This window comes from Colias philodice, chromosome 21 (assembly GCF_061535455.1).
Source record: "Colias philodice isolate Cphi_HAF_F1 chromosome 21, ilColPhil1 Martin Lab GWU primary, whole genome shotgun sequence".
NCBI classification, from domain to species: Eukaryota; Metazoa; Arthropoda; class Insecta; order Lepidoptera; family Pieridae; genus Colias; species Colias philodice.
In genome coordinates, this window is record NC_143106.1 from 10,168,566 (window position 1) to 10,188,988 (window position 20,423).

Below are 20,423 nucleotides of genomic sequence, written 5' to 3' on the forward strand. Positions count from 1 at the left end.
TTACATTTCTAAATGCCTAGACGCCTTCGCTAGCTTATTACTGGGAGATTTAAACAGAAACATGGCAATGTTAATATTATATATACCTATAACTATTAATGGTGTCTACACCAACGGATTTATATTATCTATTTGGTGCCATGTTCTTTATAATTCTAATAACTTAATGAAAATTAAAATAATCATCAAGCAATTATTATTTTATTTTAATAATGTCGAAGGGCTAAAGAATAAGCGCGAGAAAGCTTTTTTCTCAAAGAATATAGAAATACTGTTTGACCGGTTGGCTTGGTTGGTAGTGGCTCTGCCTTCCAAGCCAGAGGTCGTGGGTTCGATTCCCACCCGGGGCAAATATTTGTGTGATGAATTGTAGGTATGTTTATCAGCCATCTGGCTTCCATAACACAAGCGAAAGCTTAGTATGGGATCAGATTGCGTCGTGTGTGAAAATTGTCTAAAAAAAAATACTCTACATTCGATTAAATCCGCGAAATGAAGAAGAATTTTAAAATACATATTCAAGTCGCTTTTATGCATAATATTTATTAAATACGCGTAAAAGTCGACTTAACCGCGAATAAAACCAAACGCAACTAGTAGGTATTGGAAAATACAAAATGACAATGCTTTATCACAAAGAGAAGCAACAGTTGGTTCCGCCCCTGAAATGTCAACACCATGGCCGCATGGCTAGGTCAATAGAGCAATTGTTATACCTGTTATATACTAGCTTTTACCCTTTATTTTGTACATAAAATATCTTCTTAGTAAGTAGCTACTAAGGATTTAATTTAACTTCAATTCAAGCATCAGAAAATCATGAATGTATAAACTTAACACTATCATTCCGCCCGCAGCTTCGGCCGCGTTGTTAAATTTCATAAAGTTAAGCCTCACTCGAGAGTTACTTACTCTATAAGGTACCTATTAAACAAACCGTGTCAAAATCCGTTGCGTAGTTTTAAAGATCTAAGCATACATATGGACAGACAGACAAACAGCGATCCGATTGTGCGAATGACATGACATAAAATTACAATTTATTGAAGTGAAACTTCTTTATCGGGGTTGGAAAAAAATTTAGTGTAACATTTTTTCGTTACGCGTGACATTTTTCCGTTACGCGCCATCTTTTTCTTATCCCTACCACGCGTGATTCGACGTATTTCTGTAAGGTTGCATATACCTAATAAATTATTTTTTGAAAAATAATTTTCACTTCTTATAGTCTGACGAGCTAAAAGCAAAAAATATTCCGTTGTTATATTTTGTTTTTATGGAAATATTATTATTGATAAGATTTTAAACTAAGATTAATGGATAACGTTAGTGTCTCTAGCATTAAATTCATGTAAGTACTTACTTACAGATTTCAGAGGATGCAATTGGCTATTATTGTATGTGTACACTATAGGTAGGCGTAGGTAGTCGGATATACTACGGCCTACGGATAATATAAACGACTATATATATAAACTTAACTTATTTGAACACGACCAATCATCAACGAACATATTGGTTATTGGTAGGATAATCAAAATAATATTTCGTATGCAATAATAATACTAAGAATATAACTGTTTTAAAATACTGTTGTATTTCAAAGCTGTTATAAATTGTTAGGCTGGCATATAAATAAAAGACAAAAAGCTTACAGAGAAAAACACGTCCAAAAGTGTATTTTGGACGTGTTTTTCTCTGATATATATTTATAAATTTAGCCAGGTCCTCAGCACGGACCTTGCGTCCGGCGGCGGGGAGGGCGTGGAGGCAGCCCCGTACAGGGCCAGGGCCCATTAGCAAGCTATGAGCGGGCGTAGGTAGTCGGATGGCCGCATGGGCAGCCTACCGGACCTGACGGAACGCACGCGGCACTGCCGGCCCGCCGCGCGCACCGTCTCCGACCCGCACAGGCACCGCACTGTTGTTCCGCAGGTTTGTGCAATAATATAATAGTGTATAATATATCAAAGATGATGAACAAAATAATAGACGAAAGATAGTAATAAACAGACTTTAATACATTTTCGCTCCGGTCTTTTGCATAGGATATAGGAATGACAAAAAAGTACGAACAAGCGAATATTTTCTAATAAATACAGCAGCTTTTTGATGTTGTGGATTTATCTGATCACAATGAACTAGTCAATGACTAATGATTATCAAAACATCTATTATGTATATATATTATGTAAAGATACAAAATATAATCTTTGACATTTTATTAATAGATACGATGATTATTATCTAAATAAATTGATTCTACGACAAATTATAATAATGACTAGTTGAAGTAGATAGCACTAAAAATACGCAGCTGTTGTTTTGTAATAACAACGTTATCTATCACTGCGTTTAAAACAATATTTTTTACAGATACCAGTGAGCACAATTTACAAGAAAGAGTGGCCATGGAGAAAGACCAAAACACAATTAAAAATGCCGGCTGTAAATGCGAACAGACGACGGGAGTCAGCCGCGTCCTCTCTCGGGGCCGCCTCCGTACGCCGCCTCATCACGCGACAACCACAGAAGATACCAAAGCTCATCATCACGCGGTTCACGCTTCTTTGTATAGCCAGCGGACTCTGCTCCACAGCTATACTTCCTTTCACAGCATACGCAGGGGCAGAAGCGGGAGCCATGCCCCTCGCAGTAATGCACACAGTCGCTGCTATAGCGGCTCCGTTCTCTCCATTAATTCTTCAAAAAACCGGCACAAGACACGTGATCACTCTGTCACATGTGCTAGTATGTGTTCTCTTAGTGGCACACACGATCGCCACACCGCTGTCAATTCTGCTGTTCCTATACGCAATTTGTGGCGTGATGTTGTCGCCTATGGAACTGGCTTTAGCAGCATCAGCTACGTCTTTTGCTCAAGCGGCAGGCGATGAGAGTAGACGAAAGATTGCATTGCGCAGAGCGTTGAGAGCTCTGCGAGCAACGCAGGATGTAGGGCTGGTCATTGGATCACTGATGTTGGGTGGAGCATTACTAATTTGGCCTGAAGATCTAATGCCGCTACTACAGTTACCTAACACAATGCAAAACTTTTCAACACCAGGGTGGCCGCCGTCTGAAGATGATTTGGTTGAAGAAGATATAGAGGTAATTAACAACAATTTAATCTAGCTATCTAATAATAAATCTCGAATCATTATCGTAATCATTTCCTTCCCTATTATCTGTTATTATATGTCTAGTATTTATATCTATTTATTTGTTATTATTTTGTCTATAGTTATCAATCTAACACAAAACTTAATTGAAAAATATCATCAGATAAGTGATAAAACAAATATTTCAGGAGCGAACATGTGGGGCATCTGGCTGTCCTGACGTGCAGTCCCTAGTTGGTACAGCACTAAGCGCGGAGGGCCGCAGAGTGGTGGTAGCGGTGTGGGCCGGGCTGGCGCTGGCGGCCGCGTTCCTGGCCCTGTACGGGGCTGCCTCCACGCCCTCCCCGCCGCCGGACGCAAGGTCCGTGCTGAGGGACCCAAGGTCGCTGCTCGGCGCGCCAATGGGCCTCTTCATTGGGTTGCAACAGGGTTTTATTTATACTTCTTATATTAAGGTGGGTATTGGAGAAGTTATACATAATTTTATTTCTTGGCATAGGTAAAAACTAAAACAGTGAAAATACATAGAATATTTTTGAGTGTAACTTTTAATCCTATCTGCCGAGACATATTACTTCTAACTCAATGCAACATGTAGTTAATAACATTTCTTAATATGTTATTAATTAATATGTTCTCAACAATATTTTGTGTGTATTATTACAGTGGTATGGTGTATGTGTCGGCGGGTGGAGTGAAGCATGGCGCGCGTTATGTGGTGCAGGAGCACTGCAAGCGCTTGCAGCGGCCACGCTCAGCATGGCAGCGGCTCGAGGACGGCGCGGGGCCCTTGCTGCGGGTGGTGCTGCAGCGCACGCATCGCTGCTGCTAGCGCTGCTGCGCTGGAGGGCGGCAAGGACAGACTTGGCTCTGCCCACGGTTGCTGCGGCCGCGTGGGGCGCATGTGCTGCCTTGTGGGATGTGTTGCAGGTATAATGTAAATTTTTACTAAGTAGGTAACTATACAATGGTATTGAAAATAATACGTCTTGATTATGGAGTGACTTACTGACCCGAAAGATTATGTCCTGCCTTCGCGCAAATGGTTAAACGTGTGAAGTTTTAATAGCCTAATTTTCTTATTGCACGACTCATGATGCGAAGCATCAGAGAGTGCTTTACGATCGAAAAATTTTTTTCGCCTCATTTTTGCAGCTATTCTTATTATTATAGCCTTGTTAGTTCACGGAATCAAGATATTGCACGCCTCATAAGCGAAGCGTTGAGGTGGGTACTACTGTCACTTCGCGCAAAACATCTGATTTTTCAAACTTAAAATGTCTTTATGTATCATACATTGCACTTGTAAGATAATACATACACACACATATTAAGAAAAAACACTATTTTTAACGTTCATGATATTTTTGATGTCATTTTTGTTATTTAAACTAGTTAAAAAACAGTTTAAAAAAGTTCTGTCTTGGACGTCCGTGTGTCTGTATGTGCGGATCCTTTTTCTTGTTAACACGATAGCGACCGAAATACTTTACTAATCGAGTCTTTTTTTTTTCTCTTACGCTTGAGTATGCTCAGGAATAGAACCCTTTCATTTTTCAGCGTCTGATTCGATGTGGTTTAATTGTTATTAAATAAACAAAAATAATAATTAATAAATATTTATTAAAAAAAAATTATGAGGCGTGCACTTTTGGATTTTCCAAATTATTTTGCATACTATTGTCGAGATAATTTAATGGAGATTAATCCCATACTTTTTAAAAATTGATTTAAGTACTTCAATAGAATTGGAAAAAAACACCGAAATAGGTCAAAAAATTTTCCTGACCGTCATGTGTGAAACCTGAAAACCTCTGAGCTGAAAACACTATAACTTGTGAAAAAATCCATCATTTGAGTTAATTTTTTTTTTAAATATTCTAATCGACGATTGTAGGTCACTGAATGCGAATGATTAATTAATTCAGTGTCGTTTAATTGCAATTAATAAAAAACGAAAACTACAATAAGTTTTTTTTTTTTATATTTCATAATTAAATGAGCATTATGAGTCGTGCACTTTTGGATTTTCCAAACTTTATTTTTATTTTAAACATTGACACAAATTATACTTAGTTACAGTATTTCAATTATTTCTTCTTAAGTAAGAAAGTTTTTTTATATAGTAACTAGCTTTTTTATAATTATTTAAAGTATATCGTGTTATAAAGCATTTTTTTTTTATTCCAGAGCGGCATATGCGTGGGAGGGCCCGGCTGGCGCGGCCCCTGGTCGTTCACGCTCACAGCGCGCCACGCCGGCCTGGCCCTGGCGTGCGGTGCGCGGCAGTTCCTCTGCGTGCGCACACAACTCGCCGTGCTCGCGCTGGCCCTGCTCACCGCGCTGATGTCACACGGGGCGCTAGAGCTGCGACTCAGACGGGACCTCCGGCATAGGTCCTGACGATATGCACATAGCAGCGATAGAGAGGACATCGCGTTCCATGTTATCGCTTGATACACTAAATACTGAACGGTTCAGTAATATTGAAGAGATTACATCGTATTTGTGAGAGATGGAACTTTATTGTAGTGAGATTATTTGATGGATAAACGGGCGGTTATTGTGGATAGTGCACCAAAAACTGTTATATCAAATAGATTAATTCAAGCTGAAGGCTATGTGTAATGTGATGTACATTGTACATATTAAATGTAAAATAATTTTTGAACTATTTCTCCGACTTCTTTTCGAGACTGACTGTGTGGATGTGTAGTAGATATCAGAAAGTGCAAGAAAAAATCAAATAGGAGTGAGCACTATTTTCCATAGAACAAGACCCAATCAACTTAGATCTGAAAGTAATTATTGTACGAGTGTATATTTTTTTAAAAACTTTACTGCTTCATTCTTCCACTTTCTAACATTCCACAGGCAGGACATTGAGATCTATATCATTATTGATTATAGCATTAGTTAAGGCGCGCGTCTATTTGTAATGAAAATGTTGTCAAGTGTATATGCGGCCTTTTATCTCTCTTCTACTCTATGCCCCGAACAGGGTGTACTTCTAAGCGCTGTGAATGTTTAATATTAGATATACACAATCTATGTACTTAATTAAGGTTAAATGTAGGTTTTGTAATACTTTATTCTAACACTTCTACTATCTCAATCATGTTTTTAATTCTATTCTTCAATAGATGTAATATATTGTAAGTTTTTACTGTGAAATTGTTGAAATTATGCATTGAAGTGGATGGTGTTTGTGACCCCTTTCTCAAATTCTGACCCCGTTATAAATATGTCAAATGTTTAGATTGGTACAGAGAATAAATATTGATTGTTGGTTGTTACTTAGATTGTTTTATTTGTTTTTTTTTCGCACATCTATACTAATATTATAAAGCTGAAAGTTTGTTTGTTTGAACGCGCTAATCTCAGGAACTACTGGTCCGATTTGAAAAATTATTTCGATGTAAGATAGTTCATTTATCGAGGAAGGCTAAGCATATATCATAACGCTAAGACCAACAGGAGCGGAGCTATGCGGGTGAAACCGCGAAGCGCGCAAATATACCTTATGCTACCTTGTATATTAAGAGGATAAGTTTAAAATTACTCTTTCCTCCTGTTTCAGCAGATGATACATTTTGTTTGTTTTACTTGGGAAAGGTTTCAAATAAAACAACAGAATCAACATTAACACAATTTTATTCTTACAATACAGCCCTATATTCCAACATTATTGAGTCTTTTGACATAAAGAAGGCACTACTCCTAATATAAAAATGTTAACAAAAAATTATCCGCATACAGGATGACAATCGGATTAAAATAATTTTAAACAGAGAACTGATTACAGATATAGAACAACGAAATTAGGCTTTATAATAATTATAATTAAGTACAATAGGTAACACAAATAAACAGTTCTTTAATCTTGCAATTCCATTTTCCTATCAGAAAAATAAAAGTTATCCTTAGGTTAGTAGTGCCCTCTAGTACAAATATCCGATATTAAAAAATCCATCCAAAATCTCTACCAGGGCGTAATTTAATATACAATAGACTAAGAATATATAAACGGCAATTTAGTTACACAATACAATTTTATTCGGAACGATTATTATGTAGTTTTTTATCGTGTTTCGTTATATTTCATTACATAGGTTAGGAATTAGGGTAGGTATTTAATCTTTAGATGTTGGACAACTTCTAGTATTGTAGGTATCTGTGGTGACAGCGTAGAAAATTTTGCGATAGTTTTAGGACACCTTCTTCATTCAGTCCTGTTTTCAAGTGTCTTTGTTTTGGAAAAGTAGATTGTAGTGTAAGGTTTTCTTTAATACATAACAAAACACGACAAAAACCTAACGCCTAGCGAACTTGCCAACTAATCTTGCCGCTAGATAAATCGATAATGAACATTATTGTCTGCCTACATAGTTACATCTATTCACCTTCAAACTCCTTAAAAAGACGTTATATATTTAAGAACAAGCATTTGTAAACATTACAATTAGGCCATGTTTAGTACATACTATAGCAAATAAGTAGCTCAACAGTTTGGGACTTCATACCCGATGAAATAGCGTGTATTCTATAAGAAAAACAAATATCGGCCAATAAAATGACCAGTCAGAATATGACAAAACGTTGCCATTCACGTCGAATTTCTTAATATACCTAAAAGAGACTTGCTGTAGTTAATAAAATGACTACAGCTTGTGTAAAGTAATTGACCAGGTGATAGCAACACTGCTGATTTCAAATTAACTGAGTTCGCAATACCATAATTTACAAGGTATTTTAAAATAAGTTATGCCTGCATAGATGCATAATATTTGATGTATATTTATCCAATAAGTTGTTTATTTAATGTGAAAACAGTCGCAAAACATAGACTAAAATTATTTTCGATCTTAAATTTACTGCTAAATAGCGTCATAGGGCGTATTCAGAAAGAAAGCTTGAAACTTATAAGCGCTTATCGGTGCTTGTCATGTTCATATATTTTCCTGCGCGGGTTACCAGCACTGACAGGAAAATATATGAACATGACAAGCGCCGATAAGCGCTTATAAGTTTCAAGCTTTCTTTCTGAATACGCCCATAGGCAAGCCAACAATCAACACGCGTCTATGCTTTATATAACACATCTAAATTTAAGCAGATAATAAATATAATGGCAATCTAGGAATTCACAAACAATATAATAGAATTGTTATTGAAAATCTTGCCATTTAATAAAAAGAAGAGTATGAAAAAAAGTAAATCAAACATAATAAAGAAAATTAGGTAAGCTTATGTGAGCAAGACAGCATTGGGTATAAATCTATGAATTATTACGAAATTCTGATTTGTTCATTCTTTAACTTGAATAATATCAATGAAAATCCAATATGTTTATAAAACTTAAATATGTAAATGGTGTGTCTTATTTTTGGACGAAATTTTCATGTTTTTCCAGATACAAGTTTCAAGGCCGGCAACACCTTCACAGACTCTTATGAAGGCTCATGGGCGGTGATTGCTCGTTACCGGGCGACCCGCCAGTTCGTTTGCCCACTTTTTAATAAAAAAAATACCAGTACAACATCATACGCCTGCCATACACATTATTGCCACACAACAAAAAGGAAAAAATAAAGAAAACAAAAAAATATACAACATTTGTCTTTATTAATTGTCTATTCGTAATATCTAAATTAGCATCACAATAATCAGCGCATTAAAATAAACAGCTTAAGCAAATTAAAACGATAAAATGGAAAAATAATTGAAACTAAAATTTATGGCTACGATTGTTAATTCGACTTGAGGTAAAATTAAATTAAATTTACAACATAATTACAAATATAATACAGACAGTAAAATACTTGCGTTATCGGCCTATTTAGGAACTTAATTCATTCGGTACCACGCTTCGAGACCACAGATAATTAAGGTGACAGAAAAAAATATAAAAACATAACGCACTTTTTTACCAAGTGCCTTATATAGATGGAATTAATTCACATAAAAGCGTAGTACCGACTCTTACTCTGTACCGCGATATCCGGGTTTCAAAAACATAATTGAGCATTTTCTAACCCACATAACAAAAAAATAGCACAAAAACACATACTAGCTTACAAGAATAAATTAAGACTTAGGACACAGAAATGCACTCATTAAGTCCCGTATAATCCGTTCAGTTGTACAAATCGCGCCATTTTTGACATTTGACATTCCGCCATGTTGCCACAGACTAAAAACCAACGCGGTGCGTTCCACTAGATGTTCACATAATCTTAATTTATTTTTGCCAATTTTATTGTGATGTTTAAGTAAATGTTAAGCGCAATTGTAGAATAAACATATATGTATAGTTATAAATAAAAATGTATTATACCAAGTAGTGGAACGCATAGTAAATTTAATAATCTCAACGGTAAGATACATTCGCGTTTTATAATCAGCATGAGATTTGGAATTTAGTTTTGTGTGAAAACATATTAGACAATAATTTATAAAACAAAAAACAAACGATTAAATAAACTTAAACATTAATAATTATAATGTCAACTAAAAAGACTTGACAAACATAATTGAGATATAATTCACACCGGTATATTTATATTTAAATTGATTATAATTTAAATAAATATATCACTTCAAAATAATACAAAGTAAATGCTAAAATACAAATAAATTATTCGAAAAGGAGAGAATAAATTAAATAATATGAAACAACAACGAAATTATCTAATAATCGAGAAAAATACATCATAATTATGGATATCGTATTGAATACATCGCCAATAGTGGAGAAAATAAAAACAAAGCGCCGCTGTTCAACAGCGACGAACATTAAATTAAATGTCAAATAAAAAATAAGATTTGGCTCGCGAAACAAAATCAGCGTATACGTATTCAGATTCGAGTGTTGCCAGTTAAAAAAAAACCTACAATCCGATCGAGCAACGGCGGCAATAATATGTACAATACGCGAAACCAACTACCGACGCAATCCAACGCCGTGTGTTTCCAACGCCTTTCACTCCGACGTTAAACCGAACTAAAATGTCATCACCGGCGGGTGCCGCGAGATGGCGCTGAAAACAAACCGAAGCGACGAAACTCCTACGCGGCTACGGCGTAGCGCCTACACGGGCGTGTAGCTGCCGGCGGGCTTGTAGAACGCCTGGCCGGTGAGCACGCGGCGCCCGATCTCCTTGAGCAGCAGCCCCTTCTCCTTCTTGATCTTGCTGAGGAAGCCGCGGTTCTCGTTGGCGCGCCGCGACAGGTACGGCAGCACCTCCAGCACCGGCCCGTACGGCACGTACTTGTACGCAGAGTACCCGGCTTGACCTGTGGGGGAGATTGTAACGGTTATAATAACTTTATTAATATTTAGGATGAAGATACATTCTATTGGATGTGTGGTAGGATAAACTAAAAAACGATTAGAGAAATAAAAAAAGTAAAATTATCCAATATTATTTTTTTTAAGTGGAGAATGTTCTTGCTTGTTATGTCGTCTTCAACAGAGAAACCGACTGCGGTTTGCCACTGAGCAGAGGAGCCATTTCACGCCCGCTTATACCACTTTTTCAAAATATTTTTTTTTATTCACGATCATATTATTATAAATACATACCGAGCGGGAAGGTGATGTGGTCGCACATGCCGAGCAGCTGGCCGAAGCACACGACCCGCTCGTCGGGCGCGATGCCGTGCTGCCGCATCAGCTCGATGGCGAACCGCACCGTGTCCTCGTTGTGCGACGCCACCATTATGCCCAGCTTCTGCTGACGCTCGCCCTGCACACAACAAATATTAAAATATAATTCAATGCTCTCAACATTCAATTCATTCATCTAGTCATTCACCAATCACCATTCATCATTCGTAATTCATCATACATCACTCATGATTGAACATTAGTTTTTAATAATTTGACATAAATCGTTCACCATTCATCGTTCAATAAATTTTATTTGCGACAGAAATGCTATAAAACGAAATATTTGATATTAATCTAATATCACATTGTCCCGTGTTGACAAAATGTAAAAAAAATACAATTTGTCAACAAACAATCGAGTTTATAGTCAGTTAAAAATCATCATATCAAATCTTTGAAAATATATAAAAATGAAAATCCGGCTCGAAGGACCACATGCTTTAACTGTATACTGTATAGCTATTAATTTAAATACATAGATAGTATATCTCACCTTGACTCTGCTAAGGATCTCCTTCAAGCAGCGGTGGAAGGAGTTAGTGGTCGCATCCACACTCTCGCACGTCGGGTCCTCGTAGCCCATCGCCGCAGCTCGCGCTCGCTCCTGCACAACCACATCATTTATGATACAACTTTAGTTCGCAATAACTGTTTACATAAAACATTACAACTTTTTTGTATGATCTATACTATACGTAATTATAGGTCAGAAAAGAAAAATTTTTTAAGTGAAACTTCTTTAGGCGCGGTAAGAGTAAAATTTCAAGGTCATGGAATAACAGATATCAATCTGTTAACACGTTCTGCTCTGCACACACGCTCTTTTTTAATACTTAATCAAATTTTTACTTTCTATTCTTCATTATGATTATGAAAACAAAAACAGTAGCCCATATCACTACCACAAACCTGCTGATTACGATTACACCTACACATAAGTCAAAATCCTCCCAGCAGTTTGGGCTATAGGGCGTCCCAAACATACATACACATACATATACTCGAAAAACATATTTCTTTTTCTTTCACAGACGGGTTTACACACAATTACACATTGTTTCCTCACCTGTTCGATATAAGCGCCCCGCACGAGCTTGGCGCCCCAGTAGAAGTCCTGCCGCTCGGCCTGCTCGAGGTCCGTCACTATTTCATTGTATGTGTTCTTTAAGTAGGTTTGGTAAGTGTTGAATACTACGAACCTTCCCTGTTAAAACATGAAAATGTAATTAATTTATTTTTGTTAATGGAAGAGGCAGAAAACTTAAATCAATAAAAAAGACGTGTGTCACTCGGGGACTGCCGCGGTAAAGCTATTGCATGCCTTCAAGCCACACCTCCGAGCCCGTCGGAGTGGGGAGCGTGAGGTTTTTTCTGAGGAATTTCTCGATTCGGTCCCCGCGCTCAAGGCCCGTGATAGAAGCTATGCAATAGCTTAAAATCTTCAAGGTAAATAAATACATAATATATAGATGATGATGATGATGAACAGGTACATACATAATACATATATAGATGAAAGTTTAAACTATGAAAACGGAGCTTCTAATTGCTTATTTTAATAAACATGTTTTGCTGAGCGACTGCTGCTTTTTCTGAATACACCCAAGAAACTGTTAAATTTATTTACCAACAGGTTTTTTAACTTCCTTCCTTCTAAACTTTTATCAATGCTGTTTTCTTTTTGGTTTAACCAAGTGTCCTAGAAACAACCATGTTTTGACCTACATCACGAACAAATTAACACATTGCCCTATCAAATACCCGCATAATCAAAAAATGTATGCGTGTACTAGAGTACACACATAAGTAGTGAAACTTCTTTATGACCTTAAAAATGTCACGAGTATGGCGTAACGCAAAAATGTCACGCGTACGGCGTAACGCAAAAATGTCACGCGTACGGCGTAACGCAAAAATGTTACACAAAATTTTTGTCCACCCCCGATAAAGAAGTTTCACTTCAATAAATGCCATACCTTATTATACCGCCTCATCATCTCCAAGCAGATCCTGGAGATGGCCGGCTGGAAGTACGTCTGTTCCGCGTCGATCATGATGCGCACATCAGCTTCCGCTGCAACCTGTTTGAATGAAAATTCTTTATTACAACAAAAATAATGTCTTACATGTCCTTTATTTTTATGGTTGCCTGGAAGAGATTGCTTTTAAGCAATGAGGCCGCCTATTGTACACTTTCCAATTTTATGTATTATTAATTTCTGTTATATGTACAATGAAGTGTCATAAATAAATAAATAAAGAATAAGCATATAAATACAAATTAATTTAAAATTAGCTTCAGGCGGCCTCACGGCAATCTCTACCAGTGAACCCTTAATGTAAAAGGACAAAATAATATTATTGATAAAAACAAAGGCAATTAAGAGCAAGAAAAAAAATATAACATATTCAATAATATAGAGTATTTTAATAAACCATACACACATACTTTGATATTCTTTCCTCGTACGCTCTTTAATTTGATAATTGATTTCATAAACGACTGACTGTTTGGTTGCTAGTGGCCCTGCCTTCCAAGCACAGTATTACCATTATTTCCTACAGTAGTGCGACGAATGTACTTGTGCAGAGAAACGGAGGGGAACTGGCGGGGGTCGGGCGACGCGGGCCGCGTAAAGCAAACACGCTTAGTTTGCTTTACCTAGCGTGAAAGGATGACGCAGTCGTATTTTTTGTGTAATAATTTTATTATACATAGGTACTTACATATTCTATTATGGCGCGCACAAACTGTTCGGTTTACGGATGTAAATCTACATTGAAATCCCAGAAGGAAACAATATTTCAGAAAGATTGTATTAATTGTATCTGTTGAATTAAAATCAAAGCTATGTATATGTTGTCCTCATTATTTTCTAATCAGATTGTACATCCCAATGCGAATGCATTACTTAGTTAAATGTTATAATATACAAATAAGAACATCCAAAAATAAAGTGTCCACGTAAATAATATTTAGCAGTGCAATATCTGTAATTATATATTTATGAACAAATAATTACATCAGATTTAATAATCGCAATTATTTTGAATGTACATATGAATAAAGATTTCATCATAATATTAATAATCACAATTGTTTTATTTCCCATTTGTTGCAACCCTAGCGTATTTTCGTGTGGCAGCGTAAGTACCTACGCTGGCGGCGGCATCGCGCGACATCAAAGGCGATTCCTTACTGTAGGAAATAATGGTAATACTGTGCTTCCAAGCCAGAGGTCGTGGGTTCGATTCCCACCCGGGGCTAATATTTGTGTGATGAACATAGATGTTTGCTCTGTGTCTGGGTGTTAATTATCTATATAAGTATTTATTTAAAATTATATATATGTATAGGAATATAATATATAATATATAATTATCGAAATCGGTCCACCCGTTCTCGAGTTATGCGCTTAGCAACACATTTTGCGATTCATTTTTATATTATAGATTTATTTATAACCAACCAGTTAGAACTTAGGACTATTTTATTGATATAACAAGAAACTAATGATAATAAACATACCTGTATAATATGATTGAGGCGGCGCAGCATATTGCGGAACATCTCCTCCTCCTTGGGCGAGATCTGCGAGATGAGCCGCCGCATCTGCCCCGTCTGCGGGTCGGGCACGCGGAACGAGTCCGACAGGTTCATGTCCTTGTCCAGGATGTTCGACCACGGGAACAGGTGGACTATTCTGGAGAGAGATATTAACGGTTTGAGAAATTGTATAGAATACTAGCGGTCCGCCCCGGCTTCGCCCGTGGTATACATATTTTGCAATAAAAGGTAGCCTATGTTCTTTCTCAGGGTCTAAAGATTGTCTGTGCCAAATTTCATCAAAATCGGTCCAGTAGTTTATGCGTGAAAATCATACATACATACATAATTACAAACCTTTCCTCTTTATAATATTAGTATAGATAATGTAAAGAATTTGGAATCGTGAAAATAAATGTTTGTGAAAATCGTGAAATTAAAGTGTTTTTTGACCGAGCTCATGGAAGGACATAAAAAATTATGAGAAATTGATCACTTTAAAAATATTACTTAGTTAATAATTTCAAACGTAAAAGTTTGTAAAATTTTTAACTTTTAATTTTTTGTGACAAACCGGCACTTTTTTAATTCTATAAAGGAATGAACCTCTAGATTATCCACACAACATTATATAAATACTGGTTTATTAATTAAGTTCTCCGAGCATTAAACTTGCCTATATGTGTAAAATAACATGTGAAAAATCTACCATAGCTGCTACAATATCCTTATGGATGATAACTGTGCAACTGGCATAGCCACCATAGCCTATATGATAATAATCCATACATAGAAAATATTCACACTGTCACCGTGCTTATGACTCTTTCGAAACATTTATTTCTACCCCTGTCTGGCAATACAATGTTTTTAAGGCCTATAATGGTATCTTATTTAAGTCTAGCGTAGTTTCTAGCACATTCTAGCGAGTGTCAAGTCTTACAAGAACGCAGTATCACTGACCGGTCCCAGGGGAACAGGTGCAGCACGCTGCAACACATTGCCACGTTATCTACACATTATAACCGCTATTACAATGGTAATAAGGTCCACTTTAATGTACAACTACGATTTTTTCTTATAAACTTTCCTTGTTTAAAAGTGTTTTGTGAGAACATATTATACAGAGAAATTGTATGAATTTATTCCTCTAATGCGTATTCAACTATTGTTAAAAATATGATCGCCTTTAATTTTTATACTAGCAAGTATTTCGCAGGAGATATCAACTTAATTACATTTGATCAGATCTTTTTGATCAGACATTATGTACACATAATAAATTGACTGTAGTGGGCTCTTGTGTTATGTAAATAGTGATTTCTATAATTATTGTAAAGTGTGAGTTATAGTGTAGCCAAGTGTATGCTAGTTTTATTTAATGTGTTTTTGTTTGGTTTCCGTGGGTTTACAGTGTCCCCTAACTTTACAGTGCACAATAACTTCACAATGTACCCTTACTTCAAATGTAACCTTTATTTACAATGTACCCTAACTTCAAATGTACCCTTACTTTACAATGTACCCTAACTTCAAATGTACCCTTACTTTACAATGTACCCTAACTTTAAAATGTCCCCTGACTTCACGACGCACCCTTGAATACCCCACACTCACCCCTCCTTATCCGAAGTGATCTTTTTCATGAAGTCCTGGACCTCAGGTTTGGACGAGTGCTCGCCCAGGTACCGCTGGAAGTCCTCGATCGTCTTGTGGTGTGTGAGCACGTTGCCCGTACCGCCTGCTATTTGTTGCATGTAGTTGCGTGCGCGCATTATCACCTCGGATAGTTGCAGCTAGAATGTGAGATATAATTTATTGAAGTGAATCTTCTTTATCGGGGTTGGAAAAAAATTTAGTGTAACATTTTTTCGTTACGCGTGACATTTTATGTTAGTGAACTTAGCAGATCATTTTTAGCAGATCAAAAAAAAAATGTGAGTTCTTATCGCGTGCAGTTGAGTTCTACAGTTCCTGATACTTTTTAGAAATAGTTCTGGCGTTTTTACCTTAAAAAACGACATTTGAAAAAATAATCTGCCAACTTCCCGTAGCAGATCATTTTTAGTAGATCAAAAAAAAAATGTGAGTTCTTATCGCGTGCAGTTGAGTTCTACAGTTCCTGATACTTTTTAGAAATACTCGCGTAAAATGAAACACTAGAAAATTTATTTATGTCATATTTCATCACGCCGTAGCACCATGCCGTAGCATCATGCCGTAGCATCACGCCGTAGTATCATGCCATAGCATCATGCCATAGCTTCATGCCGTAGCATCATGCCGTAGCATCATGCCGTAGCATCGCGCCGTAGCATTACGCCGTAGCATCACGCCGTAGCATCATGCCGTAGCATCACGCCGTAGCATCACGCCGTAGCATCATGCCGTAGCATCATGCCGTAGCATCACACCGTAGCATCACGCCGTAGCATCACGCCGTAACACATGCCGTAGCATTACGCCGTAGCATCACAGCGTAGCATCACGCCGTAGCATCACGTCGTAGCATCACGTCGTAGCATCACGTCGTAGCATTACGTCTTAGCATCACGTTAAGCCGGGTCCAGGTCGGGTTTTTTCAAATGTCGTTTGTTAAGGTGAAAACGCCAGAACTATTTCTAAAAAGTATCAGGAACTGTAGAACTCAACTGCACGCGATAAGAACTCACATTTTTTTTTGATCTGCTAAAAATGATCTGCTAAGTTCACTAACATTGACATTTTTCCGTTACGCGCCATCTTTTTCTTATCCCTACCACGCGTATTTCTGTAAAGTTGCATATAGTAAATTATTTTTTGAAAAATAAGGCCATAAAGAAGTTTCACTTCTTACGTATGTACACTTGTACACGCACACATTTTTTTTAATCACAAATCCCAACATATAAAACAACTTTGATTCCCGTGTCTGTCGCTATGTACACTTTGTTAAATATGACACATTTACTTTTGCGATTTTTGCAGGTGTGCAAAGTGTGGGTCGTAAAAATATATATTTATTGAAGCACAAAGAAGGTGGATTTAAAAACATAATAATAATTACAAAAATAAAAAAGCAGTACTCAAAGGCATGCCATGGCATGAATTGAAATTGTTTTTGGGAAAAACAACGCAGAAACAAAAATAGGGTGAATATCGTACACTCTTGGTGCAGACACGCTGATGCACGTAGTTGCGCATTCGCTTTATAACGACAGATAGTTACATAAGTATTTAATTAAATCAATGTATACTCACAAGTAATTGTGGTCTGCCGAGAGCGGTCAACTTTATCGCCATCAACCCTGTGCCCTTTGTGATTGCTGAAATAATATTATGTTTCATTGAGGATGGTAAAATTATAAAGTGCCATCTATATTAATTTTCGTTTCACTAAGTATTACATATACTTCTTTCAATCAATATATGGTAAAAGCTATAAGCGTAATATACATATGGTAGGTGCTAAAAGCTAAAGAGTTTCTTTGTATCAATACTCTAATCTCAGAAACTACTGAACCACTTTAAAAAATTCTTTCAACATTGTATATGGACATTATCCCTGAGTACTACATGTGCATGGACCTCAGGCGAAGCCGGGCGCTTGTCAAGTTTAATTAATGTGAAAGCGAAATATTATATACAAGTAGTTGTTTTTACAGCTGAATCGTTTTCGATAAATTTTTAGCAATGCTGGTGTGAGGACGTAATAACAAAAATATTTGTTTACAAAACAAAGGCATAGACCATTGTTTATTTCATATTTGTTTATACAACAACTGCTCACATCGCATCACTCGCTAATTTGAAAAGAGAGTGAAAGTGATTTATTTTGATTTCTGTCTCTTTTCTTTCCTTCCTAGCAACGCACAATAAACAACTAGACTCACAATCATGTTCAAAATTGTCTGAAACAAAACTCTTCCTACAAGTTCATAAGGCAGAGTTTTTTAAATAGCGATACAATCCACTTTGAACATGTAGTAATGTTGAACACGAAATAATGTCTTAATTTCAATGAATGTTTTACCCAACAGTGCTCGAACCTTTCTATCAACCTTTAAATAGGTGCTTTTAAGTGTAGTTGTTTATAATACATCACTGGTATTTTTAAAACCCTAAAAACGCCTGCACTAAATGCCCCATCAAATTCAGATTACACTTAACACATAATATAGGTGTCATTTTTACAATATTATATGGCTAGTACATAATTCTACCCCTAATATTTATATACTCACCAGCCACAGCATCAATGCTCTTCAAGAAGGCCTCCATGTTCTTCTCGCAGGCGGCCTCGTTGAGGTAGAAGTAAGTACGGGCGCTGGTCACCTTGTAGCGCCGGTCAGCGAAGCGCTGCTCCACGTGGTATTGGCGCAGTTGGCCCTCTTCCGCAAGGTCCCCGCATACTGACACTGAGGCGCTGGTAATAGTAGTAAATAGTTTAGAGATGGAAGGATATCATTTTTTGGGGGAAATCTACTATAGGTGAGAGATAGACAGGACATATTGCTTGAAATTCATACTGCGCCTGTAGTCCATTGAAACTCTGTTAGGAAATAGTTTAGAGATGGTAGGATATCATTTTTGGGGAAATCTACTATAGGTGAGAAATAGACAGTGTCACTTTAACAAATTAATAACAGCACCGATTTGGATGAAATCTACACTAATATTATAAAGAGGAAAACTTTGTTTGTTTGTTTGTTTGATTGTAATGAATAGGCTCATAAACTACTGGACCGATTTTAAAAATTCACCATTCGAAAGCTACATTATCCACGAGTAACACAGGCTAGGTTTTATCCCGGAAATCCCACAGCACACACAAGCCGCAGGCGGAAAGCTAGTTTGTAATAAAATATATGTAGTTAAGAAACCAGGATAAGTGGGATTAGACGGACGGGCGAGCACACACGTGTGTGTGTCCGACTGTGTAGTCGGACGGACGAACACACACGCGCAAGGATACACATTATAGGAAATTGCAAACCGTCGCGTAGATTAATTTACTAAAATGTATGAAATAAGTACCTACGTACAAATTTTTTAACAACGTCATAATTTTTTACTACAATATTATTAATACACGTATACTCTATAGAGTTATAGACGAACAGAGTGGGTGGTATTTGTGAAGGTGTGTAAATACTTTTACATCATCAGAACGTCTCTCATCTGTCGTCTCAGATCGCAGCTCAAACACATTTTTAAATATTCCATTCTTATGAGTTACTATCCAACACAAATAGTGTTAATTATAATTGTTTTCGTTTCATTTTTATAATTCTTGTAAGAATATGTTTTAAAGGAACTTTGAACTTCGACACTAATTGCATCTTAACTTACTCAATCGAACTTTGAAATGTTTCAAGCCTTGATAATATGACTAATGTATACCATCCCGAAACACTTTCCAGCCTGCTTTTACGAATAACATAGTTCGTACCTTGCACTACAGAATGAAATCAACATAATCAATTCAAACATTTTACTTTCCTAAAAAAAAAACCAAGATGACAACTTTATAAGACCGTTTATCGCACATAACATGACCAGAAGTAAGTCTTTTACGTGTACAATTACCAATTTTACGAGCAAGTCAAAATCACGCGGTCTCGGACACGCCCCCATATTATTTTTAAAGCAATTGGCTCAAAGTCCGTAAAATTTTTACGTAACAAACGATGAAATGAAATGATTTTCAGCCAAGGACTCGTGTCGTGTTCTTTTGTTTGCAGTTACCAAGCGCTTCTCAATAGTAGATTTATGTCACGTTCGTGATTTAGTGGAGATAATTTTTAAATTATTGTTTATAAATCTTTATTTTACTAGAAAAAGGGCATCCCCGTTACTTTGTGCCTTTTCACTAGACATTGGCAACATCCAGTTTCCATTTGCAGAAGTTTTATTTAGCCTCCTTTCAGTTATGTACCCAGACTAACCTATTTTACTATACTATTGCCTCGCAACCAGAAAATTTCTTAGCAACCATTAGGTAAAATAGAACACGGTATGAACGCTTTATGTAAGCTCTAGCGTTACTTCGACCCCAATACCAATTATATAGAAGCTGTACATAAACGACCTACTCGTTTAT

The 20,423-nt window shown here is 36.7% G+C and overlaps 2 protein-coding genes across 2 annotated transcripts in view; one reads left to right on the plus strand and one right to left on the minus strand.

The window, feature by feature from the left end:
* Window positions 1–1,795: 1,795 nt before the first annotated feature.
* LOC149479154 (uncharacterized) lies at window positions 1,796–6,418 on the plus strand. Its single transcript, XM_089708510.1, has 5 exons — window positions 1,796–1,935; window positions 2,377–3,111; window positions 3,311–3,577; window positions 3,789–4,052; window positions 5,313–6,418. The coding sequence occupies exons 1-5, from the start codon at window positions 1,837–1,839 to the stop codon at window positions 5,523–5,525; spliced, it is 1,578 nt and encodes a 525-aa protein (XP_089564636.1). The 5' UTR covers window positions 1,796–1,836; the 3' UTR covers window positions 5,526–6,418.
* Window positions 6,419–8,728: 2,310 nt separating this feature from the next.
* The window catches only part of slgA (proline dehydrogenase slgA), a 33,910-nt gene continuing 22,215 nt past the window's right edge, over window positions 8,729–20,423 (minus strand). Inside the window, exons 4-12 of the mRNA XM_089708837.1 lie at window positions 18,565–18,746; window positions 17,582–17,646; window positions 15,959–16,137; window positions 14,324–14,498; window positions 12,771–12,875; window positions 11,861–11,998; window positions 11,288–11,398; window positions 10,708–10,870; window positions 8,729–10,418 (exon numbers count right to left, since the gene is read on the minus strand). Coding sequence (XP_089564963.1) covers window positions 10,213–10,418; window positions 10,708–10,870; window positions 11,288–11,398; window positions 11,861–11,998; window positions 12,771–12,875; window positions 14,324–14,498; window positions 15,959–16,137; window positions 17,582–17,646; window positions 18,565–18,746 — 1,324 coding nt within the window. The 3' untranslated portion in view covers window positions 8,729–10,212. The remainder of the gene's footprint in view (window positions 10,419–10,707; window positions 10,871–11,287; window positions 11,399–11,860; window positions 11,999–12,770; window positions 12,876–14,323; window positions 14,499–15,958; window positions 16,138–17,581; window positions 17,647–18,564; window positions 18,747–20,423) is intronic.

Excerpts from the sequence above, each read along its gene's own strand:
- LOC149479154 (XM_089708510.1), top strand. The coding sequence starts at position 1,837 with ATGGGCAGCCTACCGGACCTGACGGAACGCACGCGGCACTGCCGGCCC. Across the intron at positions 3,112-3,310 it reads TGGTTGAAGAAGATATAGAG|GAGCGAACATGTGGGGCATC; the intron begins GTAATTAACAAC and ends CAAATATTTCAG. Across the intron at positions 4,053-5,312 it reads CCTTGTGGGATGTGTTGCAG|AGCGGCATATGCGTGGGAGG; the intron begins GTATAATGTAAA and ends TTTTTATTCCAG.